At 39.1% G+C, this 23,862-nt stretch overlaps 1 protein-coding gene across 1 annotated transcript in view; it reads right to left on the bottom strand.

The window, feature by feature from the left end:
• Positions 1–4,109: 4,109 nt before the first annotated feature.
• Positions 4,110–23,862, bottom strand: part of MRPL42 (mitochondrial ribosomal protein L42) — a 35,886-nt gene continuing 16,133 nt past the window's right edge. Inside the window, exons 5-6 of the mRNA XM_010383931.2 lie at positions 20,054–20,217; positions 4,110–5,604 (exon numbers count right to left, since the gene is read on the bottom strand). Coding sequence (XP_010382233.1) covers positions 5,559–5,604; positions 20,054–20,217 — 210 coding nt within the window. The 3' untranslated portion in view covers positions 4,110–5,558. The remainder of the gene's footprint in view (positions 5,605–20,053; positions 20,218–23,862) is intronic.

Below are 23,862 nucleotides of genomic sequence, written 5' to 3'. Positions count from 1 at the left end.
AGGAGTTCAAGACATGACCAGCGTGACCAACATGGAGAAACCCCGTCTCTACTAAATACAAAAATTAGCCAGATGTGGTGTTGCATGCCTGTAGTCCCAGCTACTTGGGAGGATGAGGCAGGAGAATCTTTTGAACCCAGGAGGCGGAGGTTGCAGTGAGCTGAGATTGCGCCATTGCACTCCATCCAGGGCAACAACAGCAAGACTCTCTCTCAAAAAAAAAAAAAAGAGACATTCTTGCTGAAATGAAGACTCAGAAGAGGCTGGGCGTGGTGGCTCACCCTTGTAATCCTGGCATTTTGGGGGGCCAAGGTGGGCAGATCACCTGAGGTCAGGAGTTCGAGACCAGGCTGGCCAACATGGTGAAACCCCATCTCTACTAAAAATACAAAAAATTAGCCAGGCGTGCTGGTGCATGCTCATAATCCCAGCTACTCAGGAGGCTGAGGCAGGAGAATCGCTTGAGCCCATGAGGCGGAGGTTGCAGTAGGCCGAGATCGTGCCACTGCACTGCACTCCAGCCAGGGTGACAAAAGTGAAATTCCAGCTCGAAAAAAAAAAAAGACTCAGAAGTAATCATAAGGTTTCTACTTGCTATTCTCATATATAATTGTGAGACTCTGCCTCCATTTCTCCATCTAAAAACAGGAGCTCATTTACAAGCAACATGACAAGAATTCAAGCAGTCATGACTGTGAAGCATTTCTGCAGGAGGATATGCTTTATAAGTATGAGGTTGTTACTAAATCAAAATGAATGCCTTTGTGCAAAACGAGAAAGCACATTACATATTGTTCCTGAGTATTCCTTCCCAGTGCATTCAAAGTATTCTCACATTCAAAGGTTAAATAGCACATTAAAAAATAGTAGGAGGCTGGCCGGGTGCGGTGGCTCAAGCCTGTAATCCTAGCACTTTGGGAGGCCGAGACGGGTGGATCACGAGGTCAGGAGATAGAGACCATCCTGGCTAACATGGTGAAACCCCATCTCTACTAAAAAATACAAAAAAAAAAACTAGCCGGGCGAGGTGGCGGGCGCCTGTAGTCCCAGCCACTCGGGAGGCTGAGGCAGGAGAATGGCATGAACCTGGGAGGCAGAGCTTGCAGTGAGCTGAGATCCGGCCACTGCAATCCAGCCTGGGCAACAGAGCGAGACTCCGTCTAAAAAAAAAAAAATAGTAGGAGGCTGATGGCTGAGCTCAATTGGGAAGATCTTTCTTTGGTGTTAGAATGTTTGAAAATTATTTTGGGAAGACTACGAGCAAGTTATTTTGAACTTCTGGGGAAAAAAAATCTGCCTAAAAGCAACGGAGACATTTATTTACGCCTTTAGCAAATAAAAGTTTACTTACTACCAGTGTTTGTGGGCTGATATTCAACTTATCTTCTGGAAATTTTAAAAATACACACTGAACCTGAAAGAGTATTATTTGAGTAAGGGTTTACCTGAAGTGCCCAGAACAATTCAAAATGATGGCACATCATATCTTCTTTTTTTCTTAAAAATTTTTGGAATCTAATTGAAGATGCCTCTTAGAATATGTGGAAACCACATGTGCTATCTTGCATATCACTATCATTTCAGTTCTAATGTTATTAGGTGTTTAGCTACAGGCAAGTAGAATTACGGCATGATGTGATAGACTAATCAGTTGCTGAGAAACTACATACTCTATCCCCAGGAAAACACATATTCTCAAAAGTCTATATAATTTCAGGAATTTCATAGATACCTCCACCCCAAATCCCATTCATGAAATCCTTAGCTTAAAATCCTATGCACTAGAGCAATGTATTTTACAAAACCATATTCGGATGCCTGTGAAGCAATGAATGTGCTAGGCAATGTTAGGCGGTAGGAACAGTGATACACCTAATCAGACAGGGTCCCTAGAAGTCATGGAGCTTATAGTCTAGTAGGGGAGATGGACATTTATCAAATAATCACACAAAAAGATGCCTAATTACAAACTCTGATTAAGTGCTATGGAGAGATATACAGTCTTGCATGTAACAATGGAATCTAAAGAAGTTACATTTTAGGGGGCATATAAAGAATGTTGTGCAGGAAAGGTAGAGGAAACACATTATGGTAAAGTGCTGCAAAGGAAATAAACCCATAATAAGGCCTCTTATAGGTTTAAGTTAGGACCTGAAACTTGTATACTTTATATACTTTGAAATGAGACATATACTAAATTTAAAGTGGCTGATCGAATTAAAACATTTTCCATTCCTTGCCTACTAAATTGATAAAGATTTTTTAAAATTTCAATAGAAGTACAGAGAAAATATTTCCATCTACTGCTGTTAGGAGTATGCAGTTTAGGCTGGGCACGGAGGCTCACACCTATAATCCCACCCAGCACTTTGGGAGGCCGAGGTGGGTGGATCACTTAAGGTCAGGAGTTTGAGACCAGCCTGACCAACATGGTGAAACCCTGTCTCTACTAAAAATACAAAATTACCTGAGTATGGTGGTGCACACCTGTAATTCCAACTACTTAGGATGCTGAGGCAGGAGAATCGCTTGAACCCGGGAGGCGGAGGTTGCAGTGAGCCAAGATCGCACCATTGCATTCCAGCCTGGGCAGAGCAAACCTCCATCTCCAAAACCCAAAAAAGATACAGTTTAAACCACTGACTTTAAAAATGTACGTAAACATGGATGCCTTCTGATTCAATGATTGCACTTACAGAAACAAATCTAAGAAAATAGTAATGATCTTACCAGCTTCTGATGAGATTATAAGAAAAAAAAAGAAATTTAAAAAATAATTTAAAAAAAAAAAACGGTAATAATCCACCAGGATGTTAATAACAGCATTATTTACAAGATGGAACAAACAGAAACAATGATTATGTCTAACAGCAGGGAGTTAATTAAATTATGACAAGCTAGATTATAGAAGAATATGCACCCATTAAATCAGAGTACTTACGGAAAAAATTCCTATTAAGTGAAAAAAGCATTCCAAAACGGCATACATTTTGAAATATATTTATGCAGAGAAATACAAAGAAAGAAGGTATACAAAATGTTAATATTATCTTAAAAAAAATAATAAGGCTGGGCACAGTGGCTCACACCTGTAATCCCACACTTTTGGAGGCCAAGGCAGGTGGATTGCTTTGAGCCCAGGAGTTCAAGACCAGCTTGGGCAACATGGCAAAACCCCATCTCTATAAAAAAATTAAAACAATTAGCCAGGCGTGGCAGCACACATGTGTAGTGCCAGCAGCTCGGGAGGCTGCGGTAGGAGGATTGCTTGAGCCCAGGATATTGAGGTTGCACTGCAATGTGATTGTGCCACTGCACTCCATCCTGGACGACACAGCAAGATCTTCTCTTTAAAAAAAAAAAAAAAAAAAAAAAAAAAATCAGTTTTTGCTATTGGCCTACTCAGAATATTCCAGCACTTAATTTCACTATTACCATTTATTCTACTAGTCATTCTCAACTAATGAACATCCAAATTCTCTGCTAATTAAGTGCTTTTAAAAGTCACTTTTGGGTGAGATGTTCAAATGAAGCCCTGGGTGAGAGTGCCCTCTGGTGGTTTCCAATAATGCTTGAACAATAACTGTACAGTGAGTTTTTCATGAAGCTAAATGTATTTAATTTAAAGAAGCATCCCATTTTACAAATTTTAAAAAGTCTGCAAAACAGAAATAAGTAGATCTTTCATAAAATGTTAGTGATGGTGGATAACAGGTTCTTATCCCTGGGGGGCGGGGGAGGAACAGAGGGCAAGTGATGCTGGTGACGGAATATGTGCTTATTTAGCAAAATTAAAAATCAGCAAACCATGAAAAGCAAAATCCCAGAAAGCAGTGTTAATCTATACTTCCAGTACAATAAAGTCAAAGTTAATTCTCCAAAGCATTGACACATAAGTATGTGGATTTAGACGTCTTGGGTAAATCCCTAATTTAGTAGAGCTTTCTACTTGGAAGAGAAGAAAATCTTCGTCATTATATTTTGATTTGCTTTTCACTTCTTTCTACATTTATAACATAGCTAAAAATTTGTAGGATTCTGGATTTAAGTCAACCTGAAAGAAAACCAAACATTTTTCAAGAATACACCATCGACAAAGCTGGTAAATATTTCTGATTTATCAAGTTCAATCAAACTTTTGTTTTTTAATCTTTCCAAATGAAATTTACATTAACGGAAAAAGTAAACCACTTAAAAATATTTCCTTTGGGTAACAGAGGGTCAACATTATTATTTCTTTTACTCTCTCCTAGTCACTATTCCTCACACTTCACTGGCCACTTGAAACTTCAACTAGAGTTCCTTTATTAAAAGAACTAGACCAAACAATAGACTTTGAATGAGAAATTATTTTTCACATCAATTTTACAAATACTGTATCACAAACATTCTACAGTACAAATTTAAATAAAGCAAGCTTTCTACCTTATTAAAAGATTCTTGACTTCCTAAATAGAAACTGAAGGGGAAGCAATGCTATTAAGGATCACATATAAGCTAATAGAGGCAGCAGAATTACCTATTAACATTCTCATAACACCAGTCTAGTGACCTTAACGTTTTAATCACAGAGCTGCAGCTGTTCGCATGTGTTCTAAAGCTAGCATAATCTTTAAGACAGCCAGGAAAAAAAACCCTCAAAACAAATTACATAATATTCTATCTAGAAAAATTTCTAGGAAAGCACATTCTTGGGTGAAAGAAAACCACCCCTTTGTCATTGTGATGCACTGAAAAAAAGCTTTGGAGCCTGATAGTTTGGCTCCTGGCTCTCCCACTTTTTTGGTAGGGTTCAAGTCACTGTAAAATGTAATTATACTCCTTCAAAGGATTATTTTGAGAATTTGATAAGAATGGATGGAAGGGGCCTAGCAGATAGTAAAACCTGATTAAAATATCACTAATTTAATTATTTCCTAGAAGACAACTGAAACATTACAACATTTATTTTCTTGGTAGACCGTATGAGTTTATTCTCAAAAGCAATTTAAAAATCTCCTTCATGAAAGCTATGCACCTTTTTATTAATCATATTTACACTACTAACAATGTTTTGCTGATTAAAAATACTTAAATCACAGTAGACACCCAAAAAGAGATGTTTCTCAACTTATGGTAGGGTTACATCCCAATAAACCTACTATCAGTTGAAAATATTGTAAATTGAAAATGCTAGCCTGTCTTAAATATGCTCAGAACACTTACAGTAGCCTACAGTTGAGCAAAATTATCTAACACAAAGCCCGTTTTATAGTAAAGTGTTGAATTTCTGATGTAATTTGTTGATATTCTACTGAATATGTATGGCTTTGGCACTACGGAAAAGTCCTAAATTGGAGACTGTACATAAATGAAAGACTAAAATCGAAAAAGAAAATAGGTTTCTCTAAATAAGAATGTCAAATCCAGAATTACTTTATATATAAGTACACATTCTAATATATGAAAAGATATTTTATCATTATTACTTTACTGTATATTAGTGAATACACCAGACTACATTTTCTCAAATGGCAAATGAGGCACATTTCTCTTTGATTCCCCCAGGAACCTCAGCATCATCTGTCTTTTGGAGGATTCAGATTCTTACGACGTCTGTGATACCTTGAAAAGAAGAAAATACTTGGAATAAGATGATTTTAATAAAAATCATTCCTGATAAAAATCTAACTTCTATGATTATTTTGCTATTGGAACTATTTTTTAAAAATCAATGAAACTATGTATCAGGCATTTCTTAATAATAAGCCACATTCTCCCATTGTGAAAATTTGTTTTCCTTTTTATACGTAATCATTTTTTTTTTTTTCTTTTCTAGAGACTGGGTCTTGCTTTATTGCCCAGGCTGAAGTGCAGAGGTTATTCATAAGTTCAACAATAGGGTACTACAGCCTCAAACTCCTGGCACAAGGGCTCCTCCTACCTTACCCTGCCTAGTAGCTGGGACTACAGGCACACCACCACATGTGGCTAAGTTGTTGACTATTAATTATATTAAGCATTTGAAATAGTTTTCTTTCATATCTTGAGGATAATTACAACATGGTAACCTAGATGACTGATTTTGAATTAAAAACTAATGGTTTTTTGTCTTAGTAGTAAAGCAATATCACATCTGGTGAGATTTAGGCTTCTAAAACATAAAAGAAACATCACATTGTGAACACGAATGGGTTCTGTTAAAGTTTTATTTACAAGGGGCTATTTTCCTCTAAATGGAGGTCTTTAAAATGCAAAATCATGTTTTAATATAAAATAAGATATAACTAGTAATATGTTTGTGGAAAAATGTATGATGTCATGAAAAATGGAGGAACTGCAAATCAGAACAGTGAGGAACCTTTTACTTGTTTTTGAGATCACAAACATGTTAAAAATCATAATGCCCAATCCAAGCCCAGGTGTGGTGAAATTAGCACCATCAGACCCGACTGGTTAAAAGTATAAACTTTTACTTCAAAATACTTTTAAAAAGCAATATGATAAGATGTATCAAAAAATATTCATAACTTCGACCTAGTAATTCCTCTTCTAGCACTCTGTCCCAAAGGAATATAGAAAAAGTAGTTAAAATATTCAGGAAGAACACAGGAGCAAATTTACATACACAGTATGATTATAACCATATAAAAATAAGCAAACTAACGAAACTTACGTATAGATATAAAGAAATGAAATGCATTGTTAGCAGTGATAGTTTTTGAGTGATTTCACCATGGAGAATTTTTTGTTTTGCTCCTCTGTATTTCCTTATTTTCTTCACTGATTTAAGAAAAATTTCTGCATAGAGTACATGTGCTTTTGTGATGAGTTATCTTCAAAAATTTCCTTCTGGTCAGATTTTGGCAAGTTGGTCACAAGTTAATTTTTGTTTTCAATTTTTTGCTAATGTGGAAATTCAGTTTTATACTATAAATGGTAAGACATGTACCCTATGATCTTTAGTTGTTGTGATTAAGATAGCTAAAGCATTTTTTACTTCAGGTTTCATAAAGGCAACTTCCTGACACACTTATTTTTTTTTTTTTTTTTTTTTGGAAAATTTGCAAAATACAGGAACTAAATTGAAAAGAATGAATTACATCTGTATATATCAACATGGAACAGTAAGTTGTCAAAAAATACACACAGTAAAATACCATTTGCATAAACATTTCTACATGTACTTATGTTGGCATAGAGAAAATTCTGCTTTTTTTCTAAAAGGTTCCATTGACATACCAGATAATCAAGGTTGTACTAGTGCAATAGTGTCTCTGAAAGGCATTCTCTCAAAGCAAGGAGAATGGTCATCGGGAATAGTGAGCGGTTCTAGAAGGGGTTTGGGAAGTCAATAACCTCTTGAAATTATTTGTAAAAATTGTGAATATGTGTTTTTCTGGGCAGTGGATTGAAAACTTTTATCAGCTCTCAATGAAGTCTGAGACCTTCAAAATGCTAAGAACCATCCATTAAAAATGTCATTCAGCATACACTGTTCAACTGTATTTACTACTCAAAACTGAAAATGTTTGAGACTCTGATAGCCCTAAACTGAACAAAGTCAAGTTCTAAAATATGCTCAACAAATGTCAAATGGCATTTACAGATTTCTTATCATGCATGAATTTTAGTGTACACTACAATCACTAGCCAAAAGCAAGCACCTAAATTTTAGGATGACCTTATTCTATCATCCAGACTGGAAACCTTGCAGGCACTATTAATAATTAATACACAAGTTAAATTGAGATTGCTCCTGGCAAACCAAGTTATATTGTTACACTTCTTAAATTACACAATGACTCGGTGACATCTGGAACACTGGTCCACAGCTCTTAACCCAGAAAACTTTACCTCCTGGTTCATACTAAGCTAGGTAATCAAATCTGTTTCCTACTGATGGAAGTAGCTAATTTTTGTTGTCTCCATGGGAAAATATTAAAGTCATTTCTTAAATGAAGTAGTACTATTATTCATGCATTTGTAAGATTGCCCTGTATTTCAGAAATTTAGAATTATTTTCTCCTTCCTTCATGCCCGTCTGCCTCCCGCCCTCCCCACACCCCCTCTCTTTTTCTCTCCTCCTTTCTTTCTTAGAGTCAGGGTCTTGCTCTGACACCCAGGATGGAGTGTAATGAAACAATCATAGCTCATTGCACCCTCAAACTCCTGGGCTCAAGTGATCCTCCCACCTCAGTCTTCTCAGTAGGTAGGACTACAGGTATATACCACCATGCCCAACTAATTTTTAAAAATTGTGGGGACCGGGCACAGTGGCTCATCCCTGTAATTCCAGCACTCTGGCAGGTCAAGGTGGGCAGATCAGTTGAGTCCAGGAGTTCGAGACCAGCCTGGGCAACATAGCGAAACCCCATCTCTACAAAAAATTTAAAAAGTAGCCAGGCATGGTGGTATGCATCTGTAGTCCCAGCTACTCAGGAGGCTGAGGCAGGAGAATCTCTTGAACCCGGGAAGTGGAGGTTGTAGTGCACTGAGATCAGGCCACACTGCATTCCAGTCTGGGTGACAGGGCAAGACCCTGTCTCAAAAAAAAAAAAAAAAAAAAAAAAAAAAAAAAAAAAAAACCAGGTATTACGAGAATCAGAATCATTTATCCATTTTCAAATGTGTGAGCACCTATTATGTGTAGATCCTAATCATTCTGTAGTACACACAAAACAAGATAAAAATCTGACTTTCATGGTTCTTACATTCCAATACAGGAGATAGCAAAATAAGATAAATAAACTGGTCAGGGAAGGCTTCATTGAGTAAAACCCTGAAGGAAGTAAGAGAGCTAGCTTTACTGATACTGCGAGAAAGTGTGTTCTATGCAGACAAACAGCAAGTATAAAGGCCCTGAGGTGGAAGGAAGGGCATGTTCAAAAGCAAAAAAGAGGCCATCTAGCCAGAATACATGAACAAGGAAAAGACAGTAGTGCATGAGAGTAGAAAGGTAATGCAGGACCAAAGCATGTAGCTAGTTGTAGGCCAAGAGTATTTCTGAGTGAGATAGGAAGCTGTTTGAGGATTTCCTTTTTTTGGGGGGGGAGACGGAGTCTTGCTCTGTCACCCAGACTGCCATGCAGTGGCACAATCTCAGCTCACTGCAAGCTCTGCCTCCCGAGTTCATGCCATTCTCCTGCCTCAGCCTCCCGAGTGGCTGGGACTACAGGCACCCGCCACCATGCCTGGCTAATTTTTTTTGTATTTTTAGTAGAGATGGGGTTTCACCGTGTTAGCCAGGATGGTCTTGATCTCCTAACTTCGTGATCCACCCGCCTCTGCCTCCCAAAGTGCTGGGATTACAGGCGTGAGCCACCGTGCCTGGCCTGTTTGAGGATTTTCAACAGAAAAATTACAAGAACCAAGGGAAGTATTAACATGGTTACTCTGGCTGCTATGCTACAAACAGACTGCATCAAAGCAAAGGAAGCAGCTGGGAGACCAGTTAGGAAGTTATTTCAACAAAACAGGCAAGAATGGTGATTTGGACTAGGATAGTGGCAGAGGGAATGGTGATAAGTAGTCACATCTGGATACATTTTAGAGATAGAGCTAACAAGATTTGCTAACAAACCAGATGTTGGGTATGAGAGGTTTTGGCCCAAGTTTTGGCCCTAGAAGAACAGAACTAGCATTAACTGAGAGAGCAGGCTGCAGGAGAAGCTGGTTTGTGGAGGACCATCAGAAGCGCAGTTAGACACATACCAAGTTACGGATACCTACTACACATGTCAAGTAAGCAATTGGATATATAAGCCTAGAGGTCAAGGGACAGGTCTTGACCACAGATGGATTTGGAAGCCATCATCACACAGATGGTATTTAATTCCATGGGACTGGATGAGATTCCTGTCCTAGAGAATGGAAGAGAAAAGTGGAGAGGTCCAAGGACTGATTCTTGGGGCACTCCAAAATCTAGAGACAAGGGAGATGAAAAGGAAGCACCAAGATAAATCAAGATAGAATATTAACTTTAGATATGTAAAAAGAATTTCAACAGTTACTAAGGTCGAATTAATGAGAAAAGTAACAGACACATTATCAGGAACCCTATAGAGATACAGGGTTCCCCAGAGAAACTCCGACCAGCCTGTGCACTGGGAAAATGGGGTAGAGCCTCAGGAAATTCGTGCTGTTTGCAGGGAAAAGGAGCCTGGCCTCTCATGATCTGGTGTGGTAACCTGGGGATTCAATCTGTGAGATGTGGGCCTGTTAATAGGAACCTCTCTCGCTTTGCTGAGTTTTTTCCTTTTCACTCGATAAACCCTGTCCTTCCTCACCCTTCAAATTGTCTGCAAGCATAATTTTTTGTGGTTGTGTGTCTTTAGCTGACCTAAGAAAAAAGTCCTACAACAATAATATTGCTCAAATGATGTGTTCTAGGAAGATTATATTAGAAGGAATACTTCATGACTTGATTTTTTTTCATGCCAACTTAGGAAGACTAAAGACTCAACCTCCTAAGTAGCTGGGACTACAGAAGCATACTACCATACCTGGCTGATTTTTGTTGTTGTTGTTCGCATTTTCTGGAGAGATGGGGTTTGCCATGTTGCCCATGCTGGTCTCCAACTGCTGGGCTCAAGCAATCTGTCCACCTCAGCCTCCCAAAGTGCTGGGATTACAAGCATGTAATCCTGGCCCACAGATTTAATAGTAAACACTTCAAATTTTCAGACATGAGATAATCTAATCAACGATACTTATTAGCCACTGGCCTATTCAGCGTTGATTCTTCAGTCATACAACTTACACTCCCAGTTCACCCACCTTGGGTGAGGCCAGTAATTAGACGCAGGTAGTTTCAAGACTGAACGAAGTGGGGCAACACCTTTGGATCATTAAGGATCTGCTGACCTTGATTAAGAATCTGATAATGAGGAGCATCTTAACCCACCTGTGACCTACCTGGATACAATGGAACTGGATAAACCCATATAACCTGGTAGCTGAACTCTGGAAATAAAACTTTCAAGAATCACTGGAAAATTTACCAGTGTATCCTCAGAACTACCATAAAGTACCATTTCAAAGAGGAACTAAACACCTTAAAGAAGCTGTGAAGACAATTAGGTGAGATAGTATTCCATCAGATAACAATTTAGTACCCATACATTGTATTAAGGATACTGTGTTAGAATTCTTGTGGCAAATTACAAAACAAATGTTCAGGTTTTTTTGTTGTTTTTTTTTTGACACAGAGTCTTACTCTGTCAGCCAGGCTGGTTGCACAATCTCAGCTAACTGCAGCCACCGCCTCCTGAGTTCAAGCAATTCTCCTGCCTCAGCCTCCTGAGTAGCTGGGATTACAGGCATCCACCATCACACTCAGCTAATTTTTGTATTTTTAGTAGAGACAGGGTTTTGCCATGTTGGCCAGGCTGGTCTCGAACTCCTGATCTCAAGTGATCCACCCACCTCGGCCTCCCAAAGTGCTGGGATTACAGGGATGAGCCACCACGCCCAACCACATCCTTGACAAAGAGAAAATAATCCAGAGAAGAAGATTTAACCAAAAAAAGTCACCTAAAAATATAAATATAACATTAACAGATACCTAATAATCTATAACTATATATAGTTGTGCTAAGAGGGACAGTAGACATTCAAAGTGAATATAAAGAAGTAAAATGTCATGAAGAAAGTAAGCTAAGAGCAAATAGCAGAGGAAGAGTAAAAGTGCTGAAAACTGAGGGATAAAGCATTTTAAATAGCTTGATGTTGAAATGAGATGGGGCACTGAGGTCAGATTAGGTGAGAACAAAAAAAAAGGCAAGCCCCAACTATATGCTGCCAATAAGAAATCCACTTTAAAAATAAAGACAGCCAGGTTAAAAGTAATACAGAAATGACAGAGATGACAATACAACCAATCTCAGAGAAATACAACAGATTCTCACACACTATTTTTTTTTGGGGGGGAGGGGGCAGGGACGGAGTTTTGCTCTTGTCCCCCAGGCTGGAGTGCAATGGCGCACAATCTAGGCTCACTGTAACCTCCGTCTCCCAGATTCAAGAGATTCCTCAGAGACTATTATTACGAACACTTCCAAGCACACAAACTAGAAAACCTAGAGGCAATGGATAAATTCCTGAAAACGTACAACCTCCCATGATTGAATCAGGAAGAAACTGAAACCCTGAACAGATGAATAATGAGTTCCAAAACTGAATCAGTAATAAAAAACCAACAACCAAAAAAAGCTCTGGACCAGATAGATTCACAGCTGAATCCTACCAGATGTGCAAAAAGCCAGTACCAATCCTACTGAAACTATTCCCCCCAACTACAACAACAAAAAATCGAGGAGGAAGGACTCCTCCCCAACTAATTCTACAAAAACGGCATCATCCTGATACCCAAATCTGACAGAGACATAACAAAAAAACAAAACTATGGGCCAATATCCTGATAAACATGGACGCTAAAATCCTCAACAAAATACGAGCAAACCAAATCTAGCAGCACATCAAAAAATTAATTCACCACGATCAAGCAAGCTTTCTGCCTGGCATTGAGGGAATATACTTCAGAACAATAAGAGCCATTTATGACAAACCCACACCAACATACTGAACAAGCAAAAGCTGAGAGCATTTCCTTTAAGAACACAAACAAGACAAGGATGCCCACTCTCACTACTCCTGTTCAACATAGTACTGGGGAAGTCCTAGCCAGAGCAATCAGGCAAGAAAAAAATATAAAAGGCATCCATTCAGGAAAAGAAAAAGTCAAATAATCTCTCTTCACTGATAATATGATTCAATGCCTAGAAAACCCTAAAGATTCAGCCAAAAGGCTCCTAGACCTGATAAACAACTTCAGTCAAGTGTCAGGATACAAAATTAATGTACAAAAATCAGTAGTATTCCTATATACCAATAATGTTCAAGCTGAGAGCCTGAAGTCTACAATTACAGTTGCAGATTTCAACATTCCTCTCACAATAATTGATTAAATAAAAAATGAGTAAAGATAAAGAAAACAAACAACACTATCAACACAATCCCATTTACAACAGCCACAAGAAAATGTAAAATGCCTAGGAATACATCTAACCAAGGAGGTGAAAGGGCTCTACAACAACTACAAAGCACAGCTGAAAGAAATCACAGGAGACGGCCGGAAGCTGTGGCTCACGCCTGTAATCCCAGAACTTTGGGAGGCCGAGGCAGGCAGATCATGAGGTCAGGATTTCAAGACCAGCCTGGCCAACATGGTGAAACCCCATCTTTACTAAAAATACAAAAATTAGCTAGGTGTGGTGGCATGCGTCTGTAGTCCTAGCTACTCCGGAGGCTGAGGCAGGAGAATCGCTTGAACTCGGGCGGCAGAGGTTGTAGTGAGCCAAGACCATGACATTGCACTCCAGCCTGGGTGACAGAGTAAGACTCCATCTCAAAAATCAATCAATCAATCAATCAATCACAGATGACACAAATGGACAAACATTCCATGTTCATGGGTTGGAAAAACCAATATTGTTAAAATGTCTATACTGCCCAAAACAACCTACAGATTCAATGCTATTCCTATCAGACTACCAACATCATTTCACAGAATTAGAAAAAAACTATTCTAGGCCGGGCACTGTGGCTCACACCTGTAATCCCAGCACTTTGGGAGGCTGAGACAGGTGGATCACCTGAGGTCAGGAGTTTGAGAGCAGCCTGACCACATGGTGAAACCCTGTATCTATTAATAATACAAAACTTAGCCAGGTGTGGTGGCGCATGCCTGTAATCCCAGCTACCCAGAAGGTTGAGGCGGGAGAATTGCTTGAACCCAGGAGGCAAAGGCTGCAGTGAGCCAAGATCATGCCATTGTGTTCCAGTCTGGGCAACAAGAGCGAAATTCTGTCTCCAAAAAAAAAGGAAAAAATTATTCTAAAATTCATATGGAACCAAAAAAGAGTCCAAATAGCCAAAGCAATTCTAAGCAAAAAGAAAGAAGCCAGAAACATCACATTACTTGACTTCAAACTATACTACAAGGCTACAGTAATCAAAACAGCATGGTAGTGATAAAAAAGAGACACAGAGATAAATGGAACAAAATAATAAACTCAAAAATAAAGCCATACACCTACAACCAAGTGATCTTTGACAAATGGTGCCAGGATAACTGGCTAACCATATGCAAAAGAATAAAACTGGACCCTTACCTACCACCATATATAAAAAACAACTGAAGACAGATTAAAGACTTAAATATAAGACCTCAAGCTACAAAAATCCTAGAAGAAAACCTAGGAAATATTATTCTGCTTACATTTTTCTTTTCTTTCAAAGAAAAAAACACAAGCTACATTCAAAGAAACACCATGCTGGACACTGGTCTTGGTAAATAATTTATGACTAAGTACTCAAAAGTGATTGCAAAAAAACACAAAAACTGACAAGTGGGACTTAATTAAAACAAAGAGTTGGCCAAGCACAGTGGCTCACACCTGTATTCCCAACACTTTGGGAGGCCAAGGCGGGTGGATCACCTGAGGTCGGGAGTTCGAGAGCAGCCTGACCAACATGGAGAAACCCCGTCTCTACTAAAAATACAAAGTTAGTTGGGCATGATGGTGCATGCTTGTAATCCCAGCTACTCGGGAGGCTGAGGCAGGAGAATCACTTCAACCCAGGAGGCGGAGGTTGTGGTGAGCCAAGATCGTGACATTGCACTCCAGTCTGGGCAACAAGAGCAAAACTCCGTCTCAAAAATAAAGAAAGAAAGAAAGAGGCCGGGCGCGGTGGCTCAAGCCTGTAATCCCAGCACTTTGGGAGGCCGAGACGGGCGGATCACGAGGTCAGGAGATCGAGACCATCCTGGCTAACACGGTGAAACCCCGTCTCTACTAAAAATACAAAAAAAAAAACTAGCCGGGCGAGGTGGCGGGCGCCTGTAGTCCCAGCTACTCGGGAGGCTGAGGCAGGAGAATGGCGTAAACCCGGGAGGCGGAGCTTGCAGTGAGCTGAGATCCGGCCACCGCACTCCAGCCCGGGCGAAAGAGCGAGACTCCGTCTCAAAAAAAAAAAAAAAAAAAAAAAAAAGAAAGAAAGAAAGAAAGAAAGAAAGCAAAGAGCTTCTGCCCAGCAAAAAAAACTATCAACAGAGTAAACAGACAACCTACAGAATATAAGATATTCACAAAGTATGCATCCAACAAAGGTCTACTATCCGGAATCTATAAGGAACTTAAGCAAAAAATAAATAACTCCACTAAAAAGTGGGCAAGGGAACATGAACAGATACTTCTCAAAAGAAGACATACAAGCAGCCAATAAACATATGAAAAAATGCTCAACATCACTAATCATCAGAGAAATGCAAATAAAAATCACAGTGTGATACCAGCTGACATTAGTTAGAATGGCTATTATTAAAAACAGAAAAAAATAACAAATGTTGGCAAGGCTGCAAAGAAAAGCGAATGCTTACATACTGTTGGTGGGAATGTAAATTAGTTCAGCCTCTGTGGAAAGCAATTGGAGATTTCTCAAAGAACTAAAAACAGAATTGCCATTCGACCCATCAATCCTGTTACTAGGTAAATACCCAAAGGAATATAAATTGTTCCACCAAAAAGACACATGTAATTATATGTTCACTGTAGCACTACTCACAACAGCAAAGACAGGGAATCAATCTAGGTGCCTGTCAATGGTGAACTGGATAAAGAAAATGTGGTACATATACACCATGGAATACTATACAGATATAAAAAAGAACAAAATCATGTCCTTTGCAGCAGCACAGATGCAGCTGGAAGCCATTATTCTAAGCGAATTAACACAGAAACGGAAAACCAAATACTACATGTTCTCACTTATAAGTGGGAGCCAAACATTGGGTACACATGGACATAAAGATGGAAACAAAAACACTGGGGACAACAGGCAGGAGGGAAAGAGGTGAGAGAAGGCTGAAGATCTACCTATTGGGCACTATCTCACTGCCTGGGTGATGGGTTCAATCATACTCCAAACCTCAGCATCACACAATATATCCTTGTGTACCCCCCGAAGCTAAAAATTGAAATAAAATAACAACAATAAAAAAATCCTTATCTTAGGGTCTCCTAGGAAACCACATCTAAGACAGTATCTATTAAAATACATACATACATACATTAAACATACATAGTGAAAAGCAAGCTTAGATAACAAAATTTACAAAGCATATAGCTCATATACCACTTTGGTCTGTTAAGTTTTATACCTTAATAAGACACCCAATTTGCTTTTTAAAAAATAGACAAAATATTTCTACAGATACTTAACTGAAAACAAACAAAAACCAAAACCCAAACATATGAATGGCCAATAGGCACATGAAAAGATGTTCAACATCTAGGTAGGTTAACCTCCACCTCTAAGAATAGCCCTACCTCATATTACCCAATTCCCTAAGGGAAACATAGACATAGAGAACACTTCCATTTTATATTTTAAATACTTCTGCATAGTTTGAAAATACTTTTTAAAAATGTGTGTTTTGGCCAGGCATGGTGGCTCACACCTGTAATCCCAGCACTGTGGGAGGCCAACGCAGGGGGATCACTTGAGGTCAGGAGTTTGAGACCAGCCTGGCCAACATGGTGAAAGCCCGTCTCTACTAAAAACACACAAAAAAGCCAGGCATGGTGGTGTGCGCCTGTAGTCCCAGCTACTTGGGAAGTTGAGGCACTAGAATTGCTTGAACCCAGGAGGCAGAGGTTGCAGTGAGCCGAGATGGCACCACTGCACACCAGACTGGGCAACAAACAAGACTCTGTCTCAGAAAAATAAAAATAAAATGTGTTTTAAACCTTTTAATAAAAACTTATTTAAGAAGTTATATAGCCCCAGTTAATAAATTCATAATGAGTCCCATTCTTTTGACTGCTGTAACTTAAGAACTGTGAAATATTTAGTAAATCATCCTTCTATATATTAAATGAGGTTTAAAAAGAAATAGTCTGACTAGGGAAAACAAGCTGAGAATGAATGAATGAATGAATCAATGGATGAATGGATGGATGGACAGATGGACAGACGGACAGACAGATAGATAGAGGGATAGAAAAAAAGAAAGAAATGGTCACTGACATCCAGAAACTAACACCTGAAAATGACTCATATTAACCCAAAATATATATGTAGATACCAAATAAATATGTGTTGAACGATAAGTGATTACACATAGGCTTATTTAAAATTCAGCAAGATATCGCTTCTCGGCCTTTTGGCTAAGATCAAGTGTAAAATTCAGCAAGATGATACATCTACAAGGATAAGGCCTATAGATAAAATTTCTCTTTATACACATAAACTAGTCTCTGGGGTTTTTCTGCCAAGCTCTTTATTAGGATAGATATTGGGACAATCAAGTCCCTCTAATTAAAGTTAATTTACAATAAAAAATGCCTAGTAATTTTGATGGGAAAAAAAAATCAGGAGATTAAACTAACTAGCAGTCAAAAGCTGATCAGCAGTAAGATTAAGTAAATAAGATTAAACATAGTTAGGGTACTAGACACAAATGTCTAAAGATAACATGCTTGGTTTTAAGACTCCTAATTATTCTCCCTGTCTTCAGTCTTGTCTCTGTCAGGCTATACACCTTTACAATGATTTGGTTCTGAATGCTTGAAACAGATTGTAGCAATATGGAACATGCAGGAAAGAAACAGGTACGGAAAGCCATTACAGAAGACGTTGAAACAAGGTTTGAACTCAAATATCTGGATAATGTGATACAAGTAAAAAATAAACATGAGAGATGTTAAGAATTATAAAAAGAAATCTCAGAATATAATGAGATTTAACGATTTAAGATACAGGGCTATCAGATGGTTCCCTAATTTGTTTGCACATATCCTAACTTTACAATTAAAAATATAAGGAAAAATCCAGATAGCATGCATAAACAAAGTGGGTATTAAATAAAAAGGAAGGCCGGAGGAGTGGCTCACGCCTGTAATCCCAGCACTTTGGGAGGCCAAGGTGGGCAGATCACCTGAGGTCAGGAGTTCGAGACCAGCTTGGCCAACATGGTGAAACCTCATCTCTACTAAAAATACAAAACATTCGCCAGGTATGGTGGCACATGCCTATAGTCCCAGCTATTTGGGAGGCTGAGGCAGGAGAATCACTTGAACCTGGGAAGCAGAGGTTGCAGTGAGCTGACATCACACCACTGCACTCTAGCCTAGGCGACAGAGTGAGACTATGTCTCAAAAAATAAATTAATTAATTAAATAAAATAAATAAGAAGGAAAAATCAAGGAAGGAGATACAAAAGAGAAGCAGGAATTGAAAGACCATGTTGGCCCCACCCCCGCAAAAAATAATCAATATTTTTCCTTGGGAAAATGATATAAAAAATCACTTTTACTATAGAGATTATTAAGAAAGGGGCTTCTTAAGACAGAAAACAATGGGCTATGTTTTGTTATAATAAATTAATATTCTGGGTGCCATAATCTGACCTACTAGTAATTTCCCCCACACACTTTATCAGAAATGCTGTTTCCTCTGCCTGTGAAGTTTACCCCTCATTCTCAATGGGTTAACTCCTAACCCTCCTTCAAGGCTCAATTACATTTGATGTAACCGTTTATTTACTCCACTATCTTCCCTCCTTGACTATAAACAATTTGTAAGTGGGGATTATGTTTTGCATTAACCAGCACTTAGAGCAGCTCGATGAATGTATACTCATTAATTCTCTAAATGTACCCAGCCCAGTGCTAGTTACTGAGTTAAACAAGTAAGAACAAAGTTTTGTTCAAACTGGCTGGGCGTGGCAGAGTGTGCCTGTAATCCCAGCTACTTAGGAGGCTGAGGAAGGAGGATTGCTTGAGCCCAGGAATTCAAGATCAGCCTGGGTAACATAGTGAGACTTCCTTTTCAAAAAAAAAAAAGTTTGTTCAAATATAAACAACAAAAACATCTTATAGTTTGGTATGGAAGAAGACAGATACAAAAGAAAAAAATCAAAAAAAGGAAAACTAATTAATGCCAGAGTCAAATGGCAGGTAAGAATCGATGGAAAATGTGAGTGTTTATGAACATCAGGGCAATTATAGTTTCTAAGGGAACTGAGAACATATGCTGCCCAATCATTTGCTGTAACCCAATGTTTTTTGCAGTAACTCAAAATCTGATAAAGAAATTAATAAAGGGCTAAAGACATAATCAATTACCAGGAAAATGAACAAAAACAACATATTAAATGAATACATCATAGAATGTAAAAATTTTCAAGAACTCTTACAAAATTCATTGAAAGCTCTGGTTAAATTCCTCCATTAAAATAAAGAAAAAAAGAAGTACTATTTCATTTTAGCTAAATTATATGTAAACTTAAAAGTACAGTGGCAGTGGCTCATGCTTATAATCCCAGCTGAGGGAGGAGGATCACTTGAGTCCAGGAGTTTAAAATCAGCCTGGGTAACACAGTGAGTGAGCCCTTGCCTCTACAAAAGAAAAAAAATGAGCCAGGCTCGGTGGCTCATGCCCATAATCTCAGCACTTTGGGAGGCCAAGGCAGGTGGATCACAAGGTCAGGAGTTTGAGACCATCCTAACACGGTAAAACCCTGTCTCTATTGAAAATACAAAAAATTAGTCAGGTGTGGTGGCACGTGCCTGTAGTCCCAGGTACTCAGGAGGCTGAAACAGGAGAATCGTTTGAACCTGGGAGGTGGAGGTTGCAGCGAAACAAGATCGCGTCACTGCACTCCAGCCTGGTTGACAGAACAGGAGTCAAAAAAAAAGAACACAACTAGCCAGGTGTGGTGGCACATGCCTGTAGTCCTAGCTACTCAGAAGGCTAAAGTGGAAAGATCACTTGAGCACTGGAGGTTGAGGCTGCAGTGAGCTGAGACTGTGGCACTGCACTCCAGTCTGGGTGACAAAGTGAGATTCTGTCTCAGAAAAGAAAAAAAAAAGTACAAAATAGTAGGTGAATATACTTGGGGTTAATTTCTTCATGCAAAATACCACTTCAGAAGTTGGTTTCTGCAAGAAAATCAATGTGTTCCTTTACTGTATCTAGTAGGGATTGAAGAAAAGAAAAAAAAACTTACTGTCCATGAGGATACCAACGGTGCTTAGTAGTAAAGAACATTTTGCTAAGTTGTTCTATCATAGGTCCTTCCTCAAGGTGTTCAACTTTTTCTTCCAGTCTGGTTTTCAGCACTTGCTCATGTGTTTCTTCATTGTTATGCACAGGATCTGGCCGAGGGATAGGCTGCAAAATAATCAGTAACAAACATCATGAAGATGTGGGAATGTTAGCCAGCATTTGTTCGAGATTACAATAAAACAATTACAATACTCAGTAATTCACTATAGTACTTTAGGGTGGGGAAATAAGTTATCAAAACAAAGTTTCACTTAGTTGCATTATTCATTAGTCAGAAATATTTTTCTTCTCACACCAAATTTTAGGTTTCTATTCTAATAAAAAAAGTTCTTATTTAGGCCAGGTGCAGTGAGTGGCTCATGCCTGTAATCCCAGCACTTTGGGAAACCAAGACAGGAGAATCGCTTGAGCCCAAGAGTTCCAAAACATGGGACCAGCTTGGATAACATGGTCAGACAAAAAAATTTAAAAACTATCTAGGCGTGACGGCATGCACCTGTAGTCCCAGCTACTCGAGAGGCTGAAGTGGGAGGATCACTTGAGACCAGGAGGTCGAAGCTACCTGTGATCACACTACTGCGTTCCAGCCTGGGTGACAGAGTGAAACCCTGTCTCAAAAAAAAGAGAAAGAAAAATAGAAAGGCCGGGTGTGGTGGCTCATGCCTGTAATTCCAGCACTTTGGGAGGCCAAGGTGGGAGGATCTCTTCAGTTCAAGAGTTCAAGACCAGCCTGGGCAACACAGCGAGACCTTGTCTCTACTACAAAGAGAAAAAAAAAAAGAAAAAAAGAAAACCCCCATTTAACATTCTTATTTTCCACAGTAATAAAGTACTTATTACTTTAGTTTCTGTTTCTCAAAGGTATAAATTATGCCTATTATTATTTTTTAACTTAAAAGTTTACCATTTACTTTATATATCATTAAGGTGAGAAACAATGAAAAACTTTTCATTGAAAATGACATTTTTTGGCTGGCCGCGGTGGCTCACGCCTGTAATCCCAGCACTTTGGGAGGCCGAGGTGGGTGGATCACCTGAGGTCAGGAGTTCAAGACCAGCTTGGCCAACAGGGTGAAACCCTGTCTCTACTAAAAATACAAAACTTAGCTTGGTGCGGTAGCGCATGCCTGTAATCCCAGCTACTTGGGAGGCTGAGGAAGGAGAATCGCTTTAGCCCGGGAGGCAGAGGTTGCAGTGAGCCAAGATTGCACCTTTGCACTCCAGCCTGGGTGACACAACAAGACTCCATCTCAAAAACAAAAAAAAGAAAGAAAATGACATTTCTTATATCCAATGGAAGCAGAAAAATGTTCAACATTTTCATTTCAGGTGACTAAAATGCCACCAAACAGTGCTTTGTTATTTAAATACCTTTCCCCCAAAGTTAATGATTACTAAAAATCTCATCTCCTCAGCACACATGAATGATATGCAATATATTCCACCAGTAACAGTGGCTCGCTAAAGACTTTAAGAATCACTGTCTTGGCCAGCCATGTGGCTCACATCTTGTAATCCCAGCACTTTCAGAGGCCAAGGTGGGAGGACCATTTGAGCCCAGGAGTTTGAAACCAGCCTGGCCAACATAGTGAGACCTCATCTCTACAAAAAATTTAAAAACAAAAAATAAATTAGCTAGGCGTGGTGGTGTACGGTTGCAGTCCCAGCTTCTTGGGGTCTGAGGCAGGATGATCCTTTGAGCCCAGGAGTTCAAGGCTGCAGTGAGCCATGACTGCACAGTACCCTCCTGCCTGAGCAAGAAAGAGACCCTGTCTCAAAACAAAACAAAACAAAACAAAACAAAATGGAAAACAAAAGGAATCACTATCTTGGAGGGTCAAGTTACCTATATTTTAAATATTAAGTGATATTAAGGTATGTAGCAAAGATTGTAACATTCAATACTATATAAAGCTATCATAATGAAAGTAATTATTCAACAATAATATATATGTAACAAGACTGTAACACCGCCTTGCTTTAAAATAACAATATATATGTATTATAATACAATGAAAATCTGAATTTACAACCAGTAAGAAACAATTCAAACAGATATTTTCTTTACATTCATACACTATTAGTGACAACTACATTCTACCACTGTATTAAATATTATAGCATACATTTATATCTAGTTTATGCACATGAAACAAGACCTCTTTAAAACGCAATGTGGTCAGGTGCGGTGGCTCACATGTGTTAACCCTAGCACTTTGGGAGGCTGAGGCAGGCAGATCACTTGAGTTCAGGAGTTGGAGACTCCATCTCTACAAAAAATACAAAAAATTAGCCAGGCATGGTAGCTCATGCCTGTAGTCCCAGCTACTGAGGAGGCTGAAATAGGAGGATCACTTAAGCTCGGGAAGCAGAGGCTGCAGTGAGCCAAGATCGCGCCACTGCATTCCAGTCTGGGTGACACAGATAGACCGTGTCTCAATTAAAAAAAAAAAAAGGCAACGTGGACCACGTGCAGTGGCTCACACCTGCAATCCCAGCACTTAGGAAGGTCAAAGTGGCAAAGGAATGTTTCCGCCTAGGAGTTCGAGACCAGCCTGGGCACCGTGGTGAGACCCCCACCATCTCTATTTTTATATATATGTTTTTTAAAAAGCAATGGAGGTGGCACAATTAAGTAAAGTCATGGGCTGCATAAGAATGTTTTGAGGCTGGGCGCAGTGACACACGCCTATAATCCCAGCACTTTGGGAGGCTGCAGTGGGTGGATCACATGAGGTCAGGAGTTCAAGACCAGCCTGGCCAACATGGTGAAACTCTTTGTCTCTACTGAAAATACAAAAATTAGCCAGGTATGGTGGTGCATGCCTGTAATCCCGGCTACTTGGGAGGCTGAGACAGGAGAATTGCTTGAACCCAGGAGGCAAAGGTTTCAGTGAGCCGAGATCATGCCACTGCATTCCACCCTGGGTGACAGGGGGTGATTCTGTCTGAAATAATAACAATGTTTTGGTCAACAATGTACAGTGATGAAGGACAGTGTATACTACAGTGGTCCCATAAGATTATCATGAAGCTAAAAAAATTCCTATCACCTAGTGATGGTGCAGAAAGCCATAGTGCAATGCATTGCTTACATGTTTGTGGTGGTGCTAATGTAAACAAACTGACTGCACTGCCAGCTGTATAAAAGTATAGCACATACAATTATATATAGCACATAATACTTGATAATAATAATAAATAACGGCAGGGTACAGTGGCTCACGCCTGTAATCCCAGCACTTTGTGAAGCTTGAGCTTAGGAGTTCAAAACCAGCCAAAGCAACATGTAGTGAGACCCTGTCTCAACCAAAATAATTTAAAAATAATAATAATAATAATAAATTACTAGGCAACTGGTTTATGCATTTACTATACTATACTTTTCATCATTAGAGTGTACTCCTTCTACTTTTTAAAAAAGTCAATTGTAAAACAGCCTCAGGCAAGCCCTTCAGGAGGTATTCCAGAAGAAGGCATTGTTATCATAGAAGATGACAGCTCCAGGCATGTTATTGTCCCTGAAGACCTTCCAGTGGGACAAAATGTGGAGGTAGAAGACAGTAATATTGATCATCCTGACCCTGTGTGGGCCTAGACTGTGTGTGTGTCTTAGTTTTCACAAAAAAAGTTTAAAAAGTGCAAACAAAAATTGCAACACAAAAAAGCTTATAGAATAAGGATATAAAGAAAATATTTATGTATAGCTGTACACGATATTTTAAGCTAAGTGTTATTACAAAAGAGTAA

Source organism: Rhinopithecus roxellana, chromosome 10 (assembly GCF_007565055.1).
Source record: "Rhinopithecus roxellana isolate Shanxi Qingling chromosome 10, ASM756505v1, whole genome shotgun sequence".
NCBI lineage: Eukaryota > Metazoa > Chordata > Mammalia > Primates > Cercopithecidae > Rhinopithecus > Rhinopithecus roxellana.
The sequence above is the reverse complement of the archived record's forward strand: the minus strand, read 5'-3'. Positions and strand labels throughout refer to the sequence as shown.